The sequence below is a fragment of the Saimiri boliviensis genome, chromosome 15, assembly GCF_048565385.1.
Source record: "Saimiri boliviensis isolate mSaiBol1 chromosome 15, mSaiBol1.pri, whole genome shotgun sequence".
Taxonomy (NCBI): domain Eukaryota; kingdom Metazoa; phylum Chordata; class Mammalia; order Primates; family Cebidae; genus Saimiri; species Saimiri boliviensis.
Genome location: NC_133463.1, coordinates 25,160,449 through 25,174,081, shown reverse-complemented (window position 1 = coordinate 25,174,081; position 13,633 = coordinate 25,160,449). Strand labels below are relative to the sequence as shown.

The 13,633-nt window shown below is 45.6% G+C and overlaps 1 protein-coding gene across 1 annotated transcript in view; it reads left to right on the top strand.

Moving 5' to 3' along the window:
• The first annotated feature begins 505 nt into the window (after positions 1 to 505).
• The window catches only part of SBSPON (somatomedin B and thrombospondin type 1 domain containing), a 30,741-nt gene continuing 17,613 nt past the window's right edge, over positions 506 to 13,633 (top strand). The window contains exon 1 of the mRNA XM_003942625.4: positions 506 to 848. Coding sequence (XP_003942674.1) covers positions 635 to 848 — 214 coding nt within the window. The 5' untranslated portion in view covers positions 506 to 634. The remainder of the gene's footprint in view (positions 849 to 13,633) is intronic.

The window sequence follows — 13,633 nt, the reverse complement described above, 5'->3', positions numbered from 1 at the left end:
GAAAGGATGCTTCTTTGGACTTATCTCCTCTTCTCTGCGGCCCGCGGGGACCGAGAGGGTGGGCGAGCTGGTGTCCACTCCGTATTTGAATGGGTTTTCCTGGGCAAAGGCGGGGTGGCCCGCGCAGAGTGCTGTTGAGACCCGTTTGGTGGCCTTCGAGAGCTCTTGGTCTCATGGCTTTAGAGTGAAAATGCCCGCTCGCTAACGTGTCCCCAGGCGTTAGGAAGTACAGTTTAGAGTCAGGAAACGTGGCCTCCCAGGCCCCTGCTCCTGGCTGTGCCCCGGCACCGCCTCCCCCCGCCCCCCAGCCCCTGCTTTTCCGCTCCTCGCGCCCCGGAGGTCCCCGGGCTGGGGCTGGGGCGCGGGTGGCGCCGGGAGCCTCGATTTCGGGCGCGTCCCGGGAACTGCGGCGCCCTCCCCACCTGGGCAGGGGCAGCCCCGCCATCCGCCCGCGCTCCGTTGGGCGCGCTGCCAGGGCTGGGGAGGGGCAGCATGGAGGGCGGGGGCCGGGCGCAGAGCAGGGCTGGGCTGTGCCTCGCCGGCCGCTCACGCAGATCCCGGGCCGTGGCCAGCGGAGGAGCAGAGCGCTTGCCCCGGGTGACTGTCGCGTCGCGGCGCCGCCAGAGCCTTGGCCATGAGGACGCTGTGGATGGCGCTGTGCGCGCTGGCGCGGCTGTGGCCCGGGGCCCAGGCCGGCTGCGCTGAGGCCGGGCGCTGCTGCCCTGGCCGGGACCCCGCCTGCTTCGCCCGCGGCTGGAGGCTGGACAGGGTCTACGGGACGTGCTTCTGCGACCAAGCCTGTCGCCTCACCGGGGACTGCTGCTTCGACTACGACAGGGCGTGCCCAGGTGGGTGGTCAGGCCGAGGGTGGGGCACCGGCCGTTCGCCTGCATCCCGGGCACAGGGCAGCGCGCTGTGCCAAGAACCTGAGCCCCCTGAGCCGGGTGTCCTCCAGCCCCTTCCCTCCTGGCGTACCCGCCCCTCTATCCCCACCCATCCCCAACACCGCCATCCAGGTAGGCCGGCTCCATTCATCCTAGGATCTCCCAGTGCCCTCCACCTAGACAGACCAGAGCCTGGATGGAAAGGCTGGATCGCTCTGTTCTCCTGGAAGGGAGCAGGGCAAGAAAATCTCCGACTCAGGAAATCCAGCTGGGTAGGGCCACCTCTGGCCGGGAGAGATGTTACTGACAGATAATGGGCATGCCCCCTGGGACAGGTTCCACCACCTTTGGGACTGGTGATGGGTGGTGAGGGCAGGACTGCATAATCCTCCTACTTTGTGCCCAGGGCGTGCTCTGGGGAAGGTATTAACACTTTCTTCTGGAGAGCAAGGTCTTAAAAAGCTGAAGGTGCCTTCATCTCTGGACTCCAAATGTAGCACAGCCTCTTTCTCCTCGGAGGTGTACAATGTGTTCTTGGAATTCAATTTTCTCTATACAGCATGACAAGGATTTTATCTCGAGGTTCCTATTACGTTTTAATCTTGCTGGTTTTCCTTTAGAGTCATTCTTTTTCAACTTTAAATTTCCCACACTATCTCACAATTTCTTGTCCCTGTGAAGGGCTCAGTAAATGCTGTTTTAATTGAATTAAAAGGAACAAAAGGAACAAAGCTGAGTACAGGCCTGAGGAACAAGGTGTGCCTGAGAGAAACCAGCCCTGGAAATGAAAGTTGCCCTGCTTCCTTTAATCACCTCATCCTCAAAGCCACACAGGTGTTAGGGTTCCAATTGAAGGATCCCGATGTGGGGGATCCTCAGTGTTTTATGGAGCTATGCCATTTTCTGGGCAACTGGATACTCAGTGGCGGGGAGCACCCCTCCTGCTTCAGCCCATGGTCAGGCCTGAGGCTGAAGGAACACAGGTGAAAGCATTCGATTTTTTGACCCTGGTTGAAAGCTAATGATTTACCTGTGAATATTAATATTCTTTTGGATAAAGCTTTTTGATAAGCTTCTTTCCCTTTCTGGCTCCAAGGCCAGAGTATTTTACTACTAACCGGAAATGGAAGAGTCAGCTATTTAGGACATGCAGCACCCTTGAGCCAGGTGACTCCAGCCCCTCCTCACAGCATCCTAGGCTGTGGGCCTCATTTCCCTGCATAACTCCAGCAAAGCCTCTCTTTCATGAGGGGCTTGCCTACGTTGTAAAGGTAAATATGGAATTCCTGTGGTCCAGATCATGTGCCCTGTGCCCTGATCTGTGGTAGGCACAGGGTTAGAGAAGTGACAAAGAAGCAGTCTCTGCTCTCTAAGACTTTCTATTCTAGCTGGGCAATCTGTGCTACACACTTAGCACCAAAATAGGTGATCTGGGAGCTGACCTGGAAGGGAACACTTAAATAGACCCAAGGAATTCAAGGAAGACTTCCCAGAGGAAGTAATGGGGAGCCTGGGCCTGGAGAATGAGGAAGAGGCCTGCCGGAGGAGGGAGAGGCAGGCTCTAGGAGGGAAGCCCAACGTCACAGTCCAGTGGTTACTGTGGGTGTCACCTGCTTGTGCCAGACCCTGTGCTAGGCCCTGAGGCCAAAACGGTGAACAGGACAGATGGTGGAGGCAGCCAGATCTGGAGAGACTCAGGCACATAAGAGGGACAAGATAGACAAGGTGAATGTCTTGAGAAAAACTTGCTTTCTACTGAGACTTAACAGTGCTCCCAGGAGTTGCAAAACCCTCAGTCTTTATTTGTTCAGAAAGAAATTGCCTCATTTCAGTCTAGGAGGTAGAATAGTAAGACAAAGAGCCTAAGGACTTGGAGTGGGGATTAAGTGGGTAAGTATGGAGGTGGTGAGACAGCCTGCTGTGTTGTGAAGCTCACAGAAATCACTGCAAGTGTGTGCCCCCAAGAAGAGCTGAGAGTAGGGGAAAAGGAGATGGTGTCAGACTGAATTTTAAAAGGAGAATGTTCTGAAGCCCTCAGTACCCTCTGGCAGAGTCAATAGAGGACCGTGCAAACCTAGACAGAAGCAGGTCGGGACTGAAAGACTCGGTGTTGAGAAATTCTTGGTGCCTTAAGTGTCTTATGAAGGGAGGAGGAAAATAAAGACAACTGGAAGGTGACCACTCAGTGGGAATGAGCCTGCCCCTCTGAAGGTGAGAGCAGAGGGCCCAGCCTGCTCAGCCCTGGACCCGCGTCACAACCATGCCAACTGTGGCTCCTGGGCAGGGCGGCCACCAGCCTGACTTCCGGGCCCATAGCTGACCTGGCAGCTGGAAGCTGGTTCAGGGCAACTCCTAGAACACGGCCTTCCCTCTCACAGACTCTCAGCCTCAAATCTTTATTTTTTATCTATGAATTATTTTTTAATCCCAGAAGTAAACCAAATGCCTCAATTTTGCCTCTAAAGTCAGAATCCTGGGTTCAGCCTTTACCCTGGTGCCCACTGGCTTTTCGACTTTGGAGAAGTCACCCTCCTGGGGCCTAAAGTACTTCATTAAAGTTGGAATGATACTGGCAGGATCACTCACACCTGTGATCCCAGCACAGTGGGAGGCCAAGGCAGATGGATTGCCTGAGCTTGGGAGTTTGAGACTAGCCTGGCCAACATGGCGAAACCCTGTTTCTACTAAAAATACAAAAATTATCTGGGTGTGGTGGTGCACCTGTGGTCCCAGCTACACAGAAGGCTGAGGTGGGAGGATAACCTGAGCCCAGGAGGTAGAGATTGCAGTGAGTTGTGATCACACCACTACATTCCAGCCTGCACCACAGAGTAAGACCCTGTCTCAAAAAAAAGCGGCAGGCAGAGGAGATGAAACCACCGTGTAGTACTGTGGAATTGACAGAAGGAGACTATGCTTGGCAAGCCCAGAGCACTGCACCTGCAACGTGGTAGACATTTAGGTAGCCAATGTACTGTAGGTCAGCTCTTAGAACTGGTGGACACCAGCGAATATTTTATTTGATTAAATATTTACATCATGGTTTTCTTACAACATATTGCTATAATTTGTATTCATTAATATTAAATCATAAATATATTTTATTCAACTCACACCATGTGCCAGATACTTAATACTTTGTCTCATTTAATCCTCCCAACAATTCTTTTTTTTTTTTTTTAGATGGAGTCTCATTCACTCCATCACACAGGCTGGAATTCAATAGCACGATCTTGGCTCACTGCAACCTTTGCCTCCCAGCTTCAAGCAATTCTCCTGCCTCAACCTCCTGAGTAGCTGGAATTACAGGCACCTGCCACCAAGCTCCAGCCAATTTTTTGTAATTTTAGTAGAGACAAGATTTCACCTTTTGACCAGGCTGGTTTTGATCTCCTGATCTCAAGTGATTCACCTCCGTCAGCCTCCTAAGGTGCTAGCATTATAGGTGTGAGCCACCGTGCCCTGCCATCCCAACAATTCTTTTTTTTTGGGGGGGGGCGGAGTTTCGATCTTGTTACCCAGGCTGGAGTGCAATGGCACGATCTCGGCTCACCGCAACTTCCGCCTCCTGGGTTCAGGCAATTCTCCTGCCTCAGCCTCCTGAGTAGCTGGGATTACAGGCACGTGCCACCATGCCCAGCTAATTTTTTGTATTTTTAGTAGAGATGGGGTTTCACCATGTTGACCAGGATGGTCTTGATCTCTTGACCTCGTGATCCACCCACCTCGGCCTCCCAAAGTGCTGGGATTACAGGCTTGAGCCACCGCGCCCGGCCCCCAACAATTCTTAAGAAAGGCAGGTCAGGTCCACAAACCCATATGACAATCCCAATCTAAAAAGTGCTAACATTTTAAAGCTTTTTCATAACTCATTTGGTGGCAAAAATCTCACCTGACCTGCACTGATAGGAGGATATTGATCATCTTTGTTTATATTTTATGGCAAAAATATTAATATATTTTGCAATGAGCTGTTCCAGACCCTGCTAAGGAGGGGAGGGGCACCCCAAATAAGGCACATAGACTGTATTCCCTTTCTGCAAGCCGGGAAATCCTAAGTTCTGAGACTTACCTAATCTTAAACATTTGGGAAAAGAACCTGGTGACCTCTACTAGCGTTTTTACAGACAGAACAGCTAAAACTTTCCAAGGGTTTCCATTACTCAAGTTAACACCAATGAGCAGAGCTGAGATCTGAACTGTCTGATTCTAGATTGCCAATTGCCACATATATTTGTGCCAGTTTATGGCTATTATGTATTCCTAGACAAATCAGGTTTCAGCATCTCAGAACCCTCAGTTACTCTATACACATAGAACCATTCTGCCTCTTAGAATCTCTTCCCTTTTTTTTGTTTGTTTTTGAGATGGGATCTGATTCTGTTGCCTAGGCTGGAGTACAGTGGCGTGATCTCAGCTCATTGCAACCTCCACACCTCCGCTTCACAGGCTTAAGTCCATCTTCCCACCTAAGCTCCCCGAATAGCTGGGAATACAGACATGTGCTTCCAAGCCTGGCTGTTTTTTGTGGAGACAAAGTTTCGTCATGTTGCCCAAGCTGACCTCCAATTCCTAGGCTCAAGGATTCTGCCTGCCTTGGCCTCCAGAGGTGCTGGGATTACAGCTGTGAGCCATGGCACCTGGCCCTCTTTCCCTTCTTACCCATTATATTATCTGTTGTTGCTGCTTAAAGCCTATTTTGACTGATATTACATTCAATGTGAATGGAAAATGTAACTAAGTCAGTGTAACTAAGCATGCTTCCATTCCTTCTGATTTTTTTCATCTTGATAAATGCAGTATTTTTTTTTTATTATGTAGCTAAAAGATGAAATACTGGCATCCCTTTTTCTAAGTAAAAAGACTCTTTTTATCATTTAAAACTAAAATATTATTGGATCTGTACAATTTCTAAACTGTCAAAGATATCTGTTCTGAAATGATCTCAGGAAATCTCATTATGATGATGGCATGAGTTTCAACACCAAAGGGGCATCACAGCTCACTTTCCATTTCCACTAAAAAAGGGATGGAAAATTCTCCACTGGCTGTGCCTTACCAGGGATGGAGAAAAGTAGAGTAGGGGAACAGATCCAAGTTACCCTGCCCTGGAAGAACTTCTTGGAAGACTTCCTTATGAGGTGGATAACACCCCAATTTCAATTTCTAATTAACCAACTTGGTTCCTAGAGTTTGTATTTTCTAAGATCATAGAACAGTAGTTGCATTAGATCATTGATTGGCAGCTTAAGGAGAGGGCAATTAACCCAAATGAAGCAGGACATTGAATAGCCTATATGGGCCTGGTGTCTTCTCCTAGATTTACGGAGAGTCTAAGAAATAAAATAGCTGAAGTCTGATGACATCATCTCTGGAGAGAAAGAGACACCATGCTTGAAAATATGGGCTCCAAAACTCACCCAAAGGAAAGATGCCAGAGTGTAAGATAATTTAGAGAGTTGAGCTTTACAGGAGCCAAAACACTCTTGAGACAGGCCTGCCTGGAGCCAGTATTCAAATGCACTTGACTTAGCAGAATTTGGCTGCGGCCCTGGGTGAGCAGCAAAGGAGGGTCAAGTTGTTAACACTTAACGTTTACTCCATGCCAGCACTCTCCCAAGGACTTCACAGTTATTAACTTACTTGGATGTCACAACCCACTGAAATTATTCCTCATTTTGGTCTCATTTTACATACAAGGTAAGCAAGGCACAGACAGGTTAGGTAACATGCCAAAGTCACAGCACTAATAAATGGTACAGTGAGATTCGAACCCAGGTCATGCAGATCCAGAGCCCACACGCCAAAACATGATGTTTTTCTGCCTCAGAGAAATGAAGTCTTAAGAGAAGCAGTGTGCTTTGCATAGTAGGGCCCACATAAACACCAGCAGAGTGAGCAAGCCTTTTCCCTCCATCTATTCTGGGCTCCTAGAGGGCAGAGTGTGTCTTGCCTGTCTTTGTAACCTCCAATGACTATCATGATGCCACTTAATAGTGTTTGTCAAAAGAATGTGAGCAGTCATCTCACCCATACCCAGCAGGATGTCATCCATGGCTTCAGACGACATTGCCACCTAGGGTGTAGCCACATTTCCTTTAAGAAGATTTTCCTTCCTTGACTACAAAATGTATGCTTGTTGCAGAAAATTTGAAAAATACAGAAATGCATAGAACAAGAAAACAACTGACCTGGAAACTTGTTACCCAGGGAAAAAAAAAAAGTACTATTATCTTTTTTATTCATATCTTTGTTTTTTTCCTAAGTTACATAGTGTATAAAATTCTTTTTATCAAACAAGGCAGCCCATATCATCTTGCTAGTACTTTGGGAACTAGTCCAGTAAATGTCTCAAAAGGAAAAAAAAAAAAAAAAAAAAACCTGTTGGGGGCCAGATAACATGGCTTCTGCAAGAGGGGAAAAAAGTCTTGAACATTTTATTTTGGCTTTTTGAGGGACTAGTAGGCACTTGGGCAATGTGGTCTCATTCGATTTTCAGAGAAGCTTTGACAAGGTTCTACAGAAAGAGGAATACACATGGAGAGAGAAAAAGGAAAATGATGGCTGGGTGTGGTGGTTCTTGCCTGTAATCCTAGCACTTTGGGAAGCTGAGGTGGGTGGATCACCTGAGGTCAGGAGTTCGAGGCCAGCCTGGCCAACATGGCGAAACACCATCTCTACCAAAAATACAAAAATTAGCCAGGCATGGTGGTGCACTCCTGTAATCCCTGCTACTCAGGAGGCTGAAGCATGAGAATCACTTGAACTCAGGAGGCAAAGGTTACAGTGAGTCAAGATGTCACCACCACACTCTAGCCTGGGCAAAAGAGCAAGATGCCATCTCAAAAAAAAAAAAATGCGGGGGAAGATGACATATATTTGCTTCACTATGAGGTGCGCATGTGTGGGTGCTGGGGGATAATAGGGCTGTTTTATTTTTCTTCCATAGAATATGAAGAAACAATAGCTATGCATAAATGGGTACTGCTGTGGGTAAAGTGTAAGAACATTTCCTTAGGAATGATTAGGACTATTTGAACTTAACAATGTGGGGAGAAAGCACTTGTTTGTGGGTGGCCTTAAACTTTTAGGTGGCAGGAGAGAGCGATCCAAGATGGCTGATCACTAGCAGCTTGGGATTGTAGCTCCCAGTGAAAACGCAAAGAACGAGAGGACGTCACACCTTCACATGAATTCTTGTTGCTCACGCACCAGGAGATTCCCAGCGGAGGAGCCCCACAGGTCGCCAGCGCGACTCTTGTGACCGGTTTTGCCGGCGCCTCGGAGCGTCAGTTCTTGGTGCAGAGACAGAAAAGCACCATCAATCTTAACGCAGCTGATTTAGTCGGCGCAGTGAGTTGCTCAGATTTCGGCGCTGAGAATCAATAAGTTGGACGTCCACTCAGAAACCCAATTACAAAGACGGTAATTATAAAGGCCACAGATGGATAAATCTACAACGAAGGGAAGAAAACAGACAAAAAAGGCTGAGAATACCCAAGATCAGAACGCCTCTCCCTCAGCAGGGGATCACAGTTCCTCATCAGCAACGGAACAAGGCCTGATGGAGAACGAGTGTGTTCCAATTACAGAAGCAGGCTTCAAAATGTGGATAATGAGAAACTTCTGTGAATTAAAAGAACTTGTTCTAACCCAATCCAAAGAAACTAAGAACTTTGAAAAAAGGTTTGATGAAATGTCAACAAGAATACAAAATTTAGAGAGGAAAATAAGTGAATTGATGGAGCTGAAAAACACAATACGAGAACTACGTGAAGTATGCACAAGTTTTAACAGACAAATTGATCAAGCAGAAGAAAGGATATCAGAGGTCCAAGACCAACTCAATGAAATAAAACTAGAAGACAAGATTAGAGAAAAAAGGATAAAAAGGAATTAGCAAAGTCTCCAAGAAATATGGGACTATGTGAAAAGACCTAATCTATGCTTGATAGGTGTACCTGAATGTGACGAAGAGAATGAATCCAAGCTGGAAAATACGCTTCAGGATATTATTCAGGAAAATTTTCCCAACTTAGTAAGGCAGGATAATATTCAACTCCAGGTAATACAGAGAACACCACAAAGATATTCCTCAAGAAGAGCAACTCCAAGGCACATAATCGTCAGATTCACCAGGGTTGAAATGAAGGAGAAAATACTAAGGGCAGCCAGAGAGAAAGGTCAGGTTACCCACAAAGGGAAGCCTATCAGACTTAGCAGATCTCTCAGCAGAAACCCTACAAGCCAGAAGAGAGTGGGGACCAATATTCAACATCCTTAAAGAAAAGAACTTTCAACCAAGAATTTCACATCCAGCCAAACTAAGCTTCATAAGTGAAGGAAAAATAAAGTTTTTTGTGAACAAGCAAGCACTCAGAGATTTCATCACCACCAGGCCTGCTTTACAAGAGCTTCTGAAAGAACCACTACACATAGAAAGGAACAAACAGTATCAGCCTTTCTAAAAAATACCAAAAAGTAAAGAGCATCAATATAATGAAGAATTTACATCAACTAATGGGCAAAATAGCCAGCTAATATTAAATGGCAGTATTAAACTCACATATATCATTATTAATTCTAAATTTAAATTGACTTAATTCCCCAATTCAAAGACAGGCAATTTGGACAAAAAATTAAAACCCATTGGTATGCTGCATCCAGACCCATCTCACATTCAAGGATACACAAAGACTCAAAACAAGGGATGGAGAAAGATTTACCAACCAAACAGAGAGGAAAAATAAATAAATAAAAAGCAGAAGTTACAATTTTTGCCCCTGATAAAATAGTCTTTAAAGCAACAAAGATCAAAAGAAGCAAAGAAGGACATTATATAATGATAAAAGGATCAACGCAACAACAAGAAGAGCTGAAGATCCTAAATATATACGCACCCAATACAGGAATACCCAGACATACAAGACCTATAAAGAGACTTAGACTCCCACACAATAATAGTGTGAGACTTCAACATTAATATTAGACAGATCAATGAGACAGAAAATTAACAATGATATCCAGGACTTGAACTCAGATCGTAATTACGTAAACGTAATTAACATTTATAGAACTCTCCACTTTACACAAAATGTACACTCTTATCAGTACCACATCATATCAACTTAGAAGTTTAAACGAAATGTTGGTTGGCTCCTTGTTTGTTATTCTCTTCCCTCATTTTCTTTCATGTCTCCATTATTAAGGACAATTATAGGCATACCCATATTTAGACTGCATTCTAGCCTGGGCAACAAAGCAATACCCCCATTCTGTCTCCCTCTTCCTCTTTCTCTTTCTTCCTCTTCTTTATTCTTTTTCTTCTTATTATTTTTTTCTTTCTAAAAATAAATTAAAAAAAAAAAAACACATCTATACTGTGCTGTGTTGTAAGTGTGTCTTCAATGGGAGTTGCTTTCCATCCGTGGCGGGAGCCCCCAAGCTCTGAGAGACATGACTGTGAGGCTCTCCCGGTTTCCCCCTGGCTTTCAGGACCCACCCCAGGCCTGGTGCCAATGCAGGGTGGATCCTGCCAGACTGTTTCCCTGCCTGGCCTAGGATGGTCAGCTGCTTCCGTGCCAGGTCCCAGGGTGCAGCTCTCTGGTCCCCATTCCGTGGCGCTCTCAGGCTTCCATTCCATCTCCCTCACCTCCACCATGACGCAACCCCAGCTGACAGGGCCCTGGCCCTAGGGTGGGCCTGGTTCCAGGCCTCCCAGGAGGTGGGTAGGGACGCTGGCCTGGCTCTCCTTTCTGACTTTGACATCACTCTCGGTTTCTTATAACTGAGGATTTATTTCTCTTTCTAGGTCTAAGCCTAATAATCATGTTCTGATTTGCATTATTTCATTTAAAAACAGATTCTGTCCGGGTGCGGTGGCTCACGCCTGTAATCCCAGCACTCTGGGAGGCCAAGGCAGGTGGATCACAAGGTCAGGAGTTCAAGAACAGCTTGGCCAAAATGGTGAAACTCCATCTCTACAAAAAAAAAAAAAAAAAAAAAAAAAAACTTTTAGGTGGCAAAAAGCCAAGCAGGCAGGGCTGGATTACATAGCAGAGTGCATGAGTCTCTGTGATTAACCAAGGAGACACTGCTACATTAAAACAAGAACAAGGCCTCACAGTGAAGAAGAAATAGTCCAAACTGTCTTCATAAAATGAGTGACTCTGGCTGTCAGCTCATCTTGTAGCTCTCTGTTTGCACGTATTTGAAATCACCTAGAAAAGCATTTGAAAAAAAAAATTTTTTTAATGATCCTTTTGTACCTAAAGGCTGAGAATATAGAGTGGTTTGCTCTGGTTGGCACAACTCCCAGAGCTGCAAATAGACCTGGAGAATGTCCAGTGGTAACTCCGAGATGAGAAGTAGCTAGAAAGATGGGTCCAAAAGTGAAGGACGTAATCTTGAAGGGTCTGGCTGGGAGAAAAGGAGGCCTCGCCAAACAGTCAGACCATGAGTGGCACAGATCATAAGCATGGATTTTTTTTTCTTCACCATATTCTGAAATTCTTAAGCGAGGGAAGTTTGGATCAAATGAAAGGAAATGCCATTTCATGCCACAGATAATAAAAGTAAAGAAACTTGTTACTTTCAACGTGTGGTTCTGGCAGAAGATATAAATAGATCAGAAAGGATCTAAAGGACTTACAGCTGCCAGGAGAAGCTTGGACCTACCTGATCTTAAGGCACAGAAAACAATGCTCCTTCCAATGGACGCCTTTGGGGCCATTGCTGCCAGGAGAGCCCAAATTCAGGGCCAGGCTAAGAATTGCCATGGATTTGGCTGTGGGGACTTCTGATTTGCTCCTGTCCTTCCACCCCGCTTCCTTCCTTTGCTGGAGACTCCATCAGTGCTTTGGCTTCTAACTAGTGATGTGAGATCAGAGTCTGTTTAAATGTAGAATGTTATCTAGGGAGGAGGGGAAACATGCCTAATACCACTTCATTCATTCATTCATTCATTCATTCATTCAATGACTATTACTAAGCACCTACCATGTGCCAAGTGATTGGAATGAAATAAAAAGCTGTCGTGATCCTCAGGGGCATGAACAATAAACACAACAGATGAATACGTGATTATGAACTATGGCAATGCTACAAGGCAAGGAACACCAAGCTCTGAGAAGAAATAAATATGTGTGTGTGTGTGTGTGTGTGTGTGTGCAGCAGGACTGGGAGGAGACTTGAAAAAGCTGGCCGGAAAAAGACTCCCTGAAAAGTAAGTAGTTAGTCTGGGAATTAAAGGGTGAGTGGGACCCAGCCATGCCCAGTGTGGTGAGAATATTCCCAGCAGAGTAAAAATGCGTACGAGGGTCCCAGGGTGGGAAAGAGCTTGGTGTGTTCAAGAGGCAAAGAGGCCTATGTGGCTGAACTTGGAGCAGAGGTGGGTGGGGAAGTGCAGGTGGGAGTGGAGAGTCAGGCAGAGGCCAGGTCACACAGGAATAGGACCTTGTAGGTCACAGCAGGGAATTCAGATGTCAGATGAAATCCAAATGAAACGAGAGAGTTTAAGTCATTTATTCTTTTAAAAAATCAAGTGATACATCTTTTAAAGTAATTGGATGTGATTGGCTGTCTCCATTAGGACTGTGAAAATGTGTTGCACTCTTGTGTGCTATTCATTACTCAAATATATAACGTATTTTCCTCTGGCTGTGGTAGGGATCTCCGATAACTGGAAAAGTCTTGAGGATGGGGGACCAATTGGTAAATGGGCAGGGACTTGATAATTACTTGCACTCCGAATCTACATCCATCATCTCACTGTCCAATGAGCTGAGAGCTGGGGATGCCCATTAGGCCTTCAGCAGAGCTTTTAGGTGTCTATTTTCTCTCTGTGCTGTCTTCCCTCTGCTTCTCTGACTCTGTTCTCCACTCTTGTATGGTGCTTGAGATCCCCTCACAAATAAATTACTTTCATTGAAATCCATGTCTCATGGGCTGCTTCTGGGGAGACCCAACCTGATTATTAGCTTGAGTTTAAACAAAGAAGAAAAGAGCCAGCTTGCTGAGCTTTCTGGCATCCATTAAACCTAGGCTTTCTTCTCCTAAAAGGGGGGGGGTGATATTATCAAATCCTAACTCTGAAGCAGCTGGGAAGCTGTGACAAACTTGGAGTCAAAGGCGACCATATCGTTTCTAGGTACCACATTCTATTGGCTCCATTAACAGCTGGTGAAATGCAAGTGAAGATTGAGAAGGTCAGGCTGTAAAAAGAATATTTAGATATGCTGTTGAATAGATGTGAATTAGATAAACTGGTGGGAAAGAGGAAAAGAATACTAATGGAATCGTTCAAAAGGAAATCTGAGTCAGGCAGCCGTAATAAATGACTTGTAATAAATTTGTCAGAAGTTTTCATATTTCTCCTAACCTCCTTGACCAAAGATCTCTTTTGATTTATGACAGCTTGCAATCCAAATAATCAAACGTTCACAAGCTAACCAAGAACAGAATCTTTGGTGCAGAATAGGAATAAATACTTCTTAATTTAATAAATCTTCTGACAACACCTTTTTATTCACATAATTGTAGGTGTTTTTTATTTTGTCTCATAATTAAGCTATCAAGATGTCGTTCTAGACCCAAAACTTTCTGATTCTCTTTATGGAGCTTTTAAAATCATGCAACAGAAAAACAGGATATAGTGTTTTGCTAGGGACAACCTTAACCAGGAGAAACAATTCGATGCAATGATTGGTTCTATAATTTTGAGGACTTCAACTGTGGGACCAAACCAAATA